Raw genomic sequence first — 7976 nt, 5'->3', positions numbered from 1 at the left:
TTCATCTCTGCTTGCTCAGCCTGGTCTCATTCAGCAATAAGCACCATGATTGATGATATTAGTTCAGTTATGATGTAAAAATGACTGCTGAAAAATTTCCAATTCAATGCAGCATAATTCAAATCTTTTAGTGAGTGAAGATAAAGAGAAAAGATAAATGACATGAGGATGACTTTGCTAGTAGGATAAGAAAAAGCTAAGAAAATGAGAGAGGACTGGGGAATGATGAGTGGAATCAAAGAAACTGGGAATATGAGGAATGATCAGATCAGATGGCGGAGGTTCTTTTACTACTTTTATTTGTTAAGGTGAGTTCATGGATCAACACTCATGTAGTACATAACATTCAGATTATTATGATTAGCTTAGTTACTGTTGGTTTGTTGGATGTGTAGTTTGGATATAAAAGCACTTTTTGACAGCGAACTTTGCAACTGAAAAAAACATCAGAAATCAACTCCACAAGTAAAACAGCTGCCTGTTTAAGCATCAGACTCAAACATCTTCTTCCTGCCGCCCATGCCGGACTTATCCTCGATGTTCTTACGCCAGTCTCCCACAGCATCCTTATCCTAAAATAATTCAAGAAAGAATTTCAAGATGAAAAATGATATTTGAAATAATGACTTTGGCAGGTATGGGTCTGTTTTTATAGTCGCTCACCTCCTCCTTGACCTCTTTCTTGACCTGTTTGAGGTTGGCTCTTAGATCCAGAGACACCTTGTGTTTGGAGCCCAGCAGGGCCTGCAGCATGGAGTCAGCAGACATGCGTACTTTCTTAAGAGCGGGTTTCTTGAATTTGCCTATTAGGTCCTGAACCTTTATCTTCAGATCCTCAATCTAAAAACACACAGTGTTATTTGCTGAAAGTCCAACCAATGAAGGATAAAGGAATGAGAGAACAGAATCCATGTGTTCAAAACCTCTTTTTCGCTCTTGGCCACTTTAACAGACAGGTCATATCTCTCCTCGTCCACCACATCAATCTTCTGATGAAGCTCTTTGCACAGATCCTGACCACAGTTGAGAATTTTTTTTTGTAACTGAGTTAAATACTGCCATAATAATAAAAGAGTTCATGCGTGTGTACCTGTAATTCCTGCACTGAGCCAGGCAGAGATAGAGGAGAACATTTCTCCTCCATATAGCGAACTCTTTCCTCCTCTACCCGCTTTTCCTCAGCCGTCATCAGATCCCTGGCTATACCAAGTATCAAACTCTAGAACAAACAATGAGCAGAAGATAGAGGCATCACAACACAAATCTTCAGAGTAAACACAAACCAAACAGACTCAAATGCTCGTGTTTACCTTGAGGTGATGCCGACGGCTTGAGGTCATCTTTTTTCTGTTAGGATTTTAGGAGAGAAATAACATATTTGAACACTTTAGCACTGTGTATGTACTAGTGCTTTTCCAGCTGAAGATGTGTTTGCAGACTTACTCAGACATGATGGCAGGCTTGTTGTGCTCCTCTGTTAGGAAATATAGAGAACAGGGTGAGACTGTCCTGAAGAGTAATGGTCCAAGCATTGTTTGATAGTCAACACATCCAGCAAATGATTAACCATGTAATGATTTGTATACTTCACTTCTCTCTAGCTCATATGTTACTTAGACTTACGCCTTAATGATATCCTGGACAAGCTGGTTTGCAGTCAAGTAGAAACATTTGATCTCAAATTATGAAATTCTGCTGCGCAGTCTCTCTAAGCTCCTCTCTGCTTCGTTCATCACATACACTCCTTATTCAGTTACAGCCACTGAGTACTACTATCAACAGTCATCACTTTTAACACTGTGCACTACAGCTATAAACAAATCACACTCAATTAACGCTCTCATTCATTACACAGAGAACTTCCCACCAATCACATGCGAGAATATCAAGTGGCTGCTTTGTCAGTTAATGAAGCAATTCACTTCTGTATTCACTTATTTATAAATTATTTACGTACACCAAAAACTGACAAAAAAAGCAATATGACCTGACCATATAATGCTGTAAATACATTTGCTGGTACAGTATATTGTATGTTACCTTGATCCTCATGGGATGAGTAGATTGAATTAACTTGATGCCCATATGAATGTTAAGCAACTCATGTAGGCTAATCTATTATTACAGCTATATTTAACAACATGAACTTTCTGATGTTTTTGGTGTTAAAATATTAGACCATAAAAATAAATCTGGGAGTCAAAAGGACTATGCTGCTATGTTTCACCCAGTACTAGCATTTAGCTGCATGTGACATACATGTGAGTGAAGCAGAAAGCTGATATCTGGGAGTAAAATTATCCAAAGTGTTGTATCAAGAGCGAAGGGCTAAAGACATTAATCAGAAACTGTATCAGATAACAGATCAGTCATTCAGAGACCACCTCATTCCTCCTCCTCCTCCTCCTCCTCCTCCTCCTCTCTGTCATTATATGCTGCCTCTTTCAGTATCAGTATTCAGTATCCTCAAAGTAACTTCTCTTTCTCAAAATTTCTAAAACCCATATGTCCAGAATTTCTCAAGATCTATAAGTGGAGCGTAACTGCAGTGATGAGCGGGGTGATGGATTGACTGAGGCCTCAGATTTCAGGGTTATTGAAATGTTAGCACATAGTGTTCCCTCAGCTCTTCTATGTTACCCGTATTATGTTATCTTGATAATATGGACATTTTTCTGGATTTTAAACATTATCCTGCATTTACATAAGGTTCAATTACGGTAAATTGAATACCCAGGGCTCTTCTATAAGCCATTAACATTATACCCTTGAGCATGACACCTAACCCCAGGTTACTCCAAGAGGATTCCTCACTTTGAACTCAAGTGTCTGATTGAAACACAGCATGCAAGATGATGCTTAGGCTTGCAATGAAAATAAATCTTCTAAAACAACTGCTAAATAAAAGTGTAATTTATTAATCACTGAACATATTCCTTCGCTTTGAATGCCACTAATGCACATCTCATAAAACACATCTATATAGTCATTATAAACATTTATCTTTGCTTATAGAAATGTTAAAAATATCTTAAAAACTTTTGTACAAATTAAGAATGACTTTTAGTGTATAAGCTAAAAAAAAACATATCAGACTTCAATAATGAGAGGAGATCACGCATGTAATTTCTTTTTTTTTTTTTTTATCTTCTACCATTATGTGCACGAGTTCCTCTCTTTTAAAGTTTTGTAATAATGTATAGTCATCCTAAAACACATCCAACAATTCTACAGCATGTGTAACAGGTCAGAAACATCTCACCTGGGTAACTCTGGGTAACAGGACAGACCAGGAACTGCGGGCAGCCTCTGTACTGAAAGAGGGTTTTGATAGCATTCTGTGATGGCTCAGCAAAACCCTTTAACTCTTTATGGAATTAGAGTCCAGTGCAGACCAATGAGACTTCATGCTGTTGAAAGCCAATATTCCCCCTCCCAGCCTCACACATATAAATAACCATTGCTTTCAAGATTGTTTTCTTATTTTATTGCTTATTTACTTTACTCAGTATCCTAATGAGTTACTGCACTCTGAAAAGCATAAATCACTAGGAGACAAAACATTCAACCAAAATATACAATCTACTTTAACGACCAACTTGAATGACATTCTGTTTTATTGGGTCAGTATATATATATGTTGAAGTACAAAAGTAATTTAACAGTTTCAAATATTTAAGAAATCAATGAGTTTGGTGAAATATAGATCCATGTGGGAAAAAATTATACTTAATTGTCAACGCCGGAACCACATTTCAAACAGTTAATAGCCAATTCGTCACAACAGTCAAGTATTTGGAGTTCATGGAGCAAAAGTGAACATTCCTTCATATCTAGAAATGACAGAATTTGTCATGTACATGTTGTCTTGCAGGTCCATATGCTAATATTCTGCTCCTTTCATCAATAAGCAATATGTTTTAGACACCACTGCAGTGCAGCAATTACAGAAAATTCACGACATGAGCCAAAAATATACTAGTCATTCTCAGGAGAAACTGTATCCATCAAGCCTGACTGGCCTTTCATTTAGTAGACAGTTTCCGTGGGACAGAAACTTTGTGTCCCAGCGGGCTTCTAATTTCAAGGGGGGGGGGGGGGGTGTCAAAGCTGTCATCAACATGTGTGTACACGTGTGCATGTGGAGATGTGTGCATGAGTGTGTGCGTGGTGGGTTCGATGCTAGCTGTGTCTTTATGAATGATCCCAATTTGAGACCCCAATTGGTGCTGCCAGTCCAACCCCGATAGAAACAATCCTGAAATAGTTAAGACATGACGTCAAACCAATTTTTCACATGAACATTTCCACATGAACTCCTTCAGCCACAGCTATAGCACTCAGAGAAACATATGCAGAGATACAAACTCAATGGATGGTGTGAAGTAATTGGTTAGTAGGTAATTTTTGACAGGCTAACTTTGTCTGTTCTGATACTACAAATGAAAGTAGCATCTTGAAAAGGGCAAATCTTGAATAAACAAGAATATTCATGTTGTGTTTATTCCTCCAAAGACCAATACCAGCAGTAATGTCATGGAAATTCTACAGTTTTAATGTCTTTATCAAGAAAACCATATTCCCAGCTGTATTAGAAAACAATAGTTCTGTATTCTGTATTCAAGAGCAGTGCCCGGTTGCATAAACTTACAAGTTAGAAATTCAAATTTTTTTCTATAAGATTGGTCAAAACATTTATATCAGTAACATGAATTGTTCTAATTTGAATGTGAAAAATAAAACAGATTACCCTTTTGCTAATTGCTAGTTGGTCAGACTAGTTCTTTAGTCACAGTCTTAACATACAGTATGGGTTGTGTAAAAGCAACTGGCTCCTGGTTTGTTTCATCAGCTGTTCGATCAGAGTTATGACACGACCCTTCTCATTTGCAATGACTGTATGCGTGAGCAACCAGATCCCCCAAACACTAATTCTCTTAAAAGAAGATGAGGCAATCCATGCTTTTTTTGAACACACTCTTTCTTTAGCTCAGCCCTGCTGTACTAGGCAGGTTGACAGATGTTCTGATATGAACACAAATGTTTCTCAGTGCCAAACCTGCATGAAAGATTTTAAATAATGTCACAATCCTAATGCTCCAAAAACAACTGTAGCAATATTTCAATATTTATTTAAATCCACTAAGTGTGTGTGTTTGTGTGTTTTTGTGTTTTTGTGTGTGTGTGTTTGTTTGTTTGTGTGTGTGTGTGTGTTTCTATATTCTTACTAAATATGGGTAAAAACTGCATACCAGAATATTGCCTCCTAATTGTATCAAAGGAAATGTGCGTGCTGATTATCAGTTTGCTAAAATCAAACAAGAATGTCACTGCTTCCTTCTAACACTTTAGCAAGTAATTAATTCATTATCCAATACAGTATTTGACCTGAAACTATTGGTCTTTATTCTCATCACATTTAGTAATTAAAAATGATTACATATGCCAAATAGTGTTGAATAGATTACTTGCAAATTGTAGTTTATTACTGATTACAGATTACATGATGAACATAGTTAGTAACAATCAGTGCTGTACGCAGGTTTTTACTGTATAAATACAGAGGTCCCAAAATCGAGATTAGTAGGGGTATTCAAATGTTGATTTTCCTGACTTACATGTGTGCATTTTAATAATATAGGTTTAAAACCAAGTCAGTGGGCAGTAGTAGTGTAAATTATTTTTCGAGATAACAGATTCTTAAATATGAGAATCAGATTAAATGTTGCAATGAATGATCCACACTACAAACTGAAAATAGAGAAGACGAGTTTGATATGTTTATGTTTTGATATGTTTATGAATAGCCTTCAGTATTAAAAATAATGATTAAATGACTAAAATTATTAAACATTAATATATATATATATACACACACTCTTAAAAACAAAGGTGCTACACAATGCAAGAAGAACCTTTTTTGTCAAAATGGTTCCATAAAGAGTCTTTAACATCTGAAAAATATTTCTGTTTCATCAAAGGTTCCTTGTTGCGAAAGAAGATTCTTCACATTGGTCTTTATGAATGGTTCTTTGTGGAACCAAAATGGTTCTTCTTTGGCATTGCTGTAAGGAACCTTTTAAGCACCTTTATTTGTAAGAGAGTGTGTGTGTGTGTGTGTGTGTGTGTATACTGTATATATATATATATATATACAGGTCCTTCTCAAAAAATTTGCATATTGTGATAAAGTCCATTATTTTCCATAATGTAATGATAAAAATTAAACTTTCATATATTTTAGATTCATTGCACACCAACTGAAATATTTCAGGTCTTATTGTTTTAATACTGATGATTTTGGCATACAGCTCATGAAAACCCAAAATTCCTATCTCAAAAAATTAGCATATCATGAAAAGGTTCTCTAAACAAGCTATAAACCTAATCATCTGAATCAACTAATTAACTCTAAACACCTGCAAAAGATTCCTGAGGCTTTTAAAAACTCCCAGCCTGGTTCATTACTAAAAACCGCAATCATGGGTAAGACTGCCGACCTGACTGCTGACCAGAAGGCCATCATTGACACCCTCAAGCGAGAGGGTAAGACACAGAAAGAAATTTCTGAACGAACAGGCTGTTCCCAGAGTGCTGTATCAAGGCACCTCAGTGGGAAGTCTGTGGGAAGGAAAAAGTGTGGCAAAAAACGCTGCACAACGAGAAGAGGTGACCGGACCCTGAGGAAGATTGTGGAGAAGGACCGATTCCAGACCTTGGGGGACCTGTGGAAGCAGTGGACTGAGTCTGGAGTAGAAACATCCAGAGCCACCGTGCACAGGCGTGTGCAGGAAATGGGCTACATGTGCCGCATTCCCCAGGTCAAGCCACTTTTGAACCAGAAACAGCGGCAGAAGCGCCTGACCTGGGCTACAGAGAAGCAGCACTGGACTTTTGGACAAATTTTGCATGTCATTCTAAAATCAAGGTGCCAGAGTCTGGAGGAAGACTGGGGAGAAGGAAATGCCAAAATGCCTGAAGTCCAGTGTCAAGTACCCACAGTCAGTGATGGTTTGGGGTGCCATGTCAGCCGCTGGTGTTGGTCCACTGTGTTTTATCAAGGGCAGGGTCAATGCAGCTAGTTATCAGGAGATTTTGGAGCACTTCATGCTTCCATCTGCTGAAAAGCTTTATGGAGATGAAGATTTCATTTTTCAGCACGACCTGGCACCTGCTGACAGTGCCAAAACCACTGGTAAATGGTTTACTGACCATGGTATTACTGTGCTCAATTGGCCTGCCAACTCTCCTGACCTGAACCCCATAGAGAATCTGTGGGATATTGTGAAGAGAAAGTTGAGAGACGCAAGACCCAACACTCTGGATGAGCTTAAGGCCGCTATCGAAGCATCATGGGCCTCCATAACACCTCAGCAGTGCCACAGGCTGATTGCCTCCATGCCACACCGCATTGAAGCAGTCATTTCTGCAAAAGGATTCCCGACCAAGTATTGAGTGCATAACTGAACATAATTATTTGAAGGTTGACTTTTTTTAATTAAAAACACTTTTCTTTTATTGGTCGGATGAAATATGCTAATTTTTTGAGACAGGCATTTTGGGTTTTCATGAGCTGTATGCCAAAATCATCAGTATTAAAACAATAAAAGACCTGAAATATTTCAGTTGGTGTGCAATGAATCTAAAATATATGAAAGTTTAATTTTTTATCATTACATTATGGAAAATAATGAACTTTATCACAATATGCTAATTTTTTGAGAAGGACCTGTATATATATATATATATATATATATATACACACACACATATATATATATTTTTTTTTTTTAATTAACACTGATATAAATGAATCTTTTCCAATAAGTTTAAATTGATTTTTAACATTTTATTGACAATTTTACCAATTTTTAAGTGAATTAGAAAAATATGACATTTAGGCTGTTACCAAGCAAATGAAATCAACACAGAAGCTGCATCTGAAGTGGCATTTAGATGTGTTTACACACTGTTTG

The 7976-nt window shown here is 37.1% G+C and overlaps 1 protein-coding gene across 1 annotated transcript; it reads right to left on the bottom strand.

The window, feature by feature from the left end:
• Positions 1-282: 282 nt before the first annotated feature.
• On the bottom strand, positions 283-3352 carry LOC132122567 (troponin I, fast skeletal muscle-like). The gene is made up of 7 exons (XM_059532947.1): positions 3262-3352; positions 1444-1485; positions 1311-1347; positions 1091-1219; positions 924-1013; positions 664-840; positions 283-572 (listed from the first exon to the last, which is right to left on the bottom strand). Exons 2-7 carry the CDS (start codon positions 1449-1451, stop codon positions 483-485), a joined length of 531 nt encoding a protein of 176 aa, XP_059388930.1. The 5' UTR covers positions 1452-1485; positions 3262-3352; the 3' UTR covers positions 283-482.
• Positions 3353-7976: the final 4624 nt, after the last annotated feature.

This window comes from Carassius carassius, chromosome 3 (assembly GCF_963082965.1).
Source record: "Carassius carassius chromosome 3, fCarCar2.1, whole genome shotgun sequence".
Lineage (NCBI taxonomy): Eukaryota > Metazoa > Chordata > Actinopteri > Cypriniformes > Cyprinidae > Carassius > Carassius carassius.
Note: the sequence above shows the minus strand (reverse complement) of the source record. Positions and strands in the feature narration are given on the sequence as shown.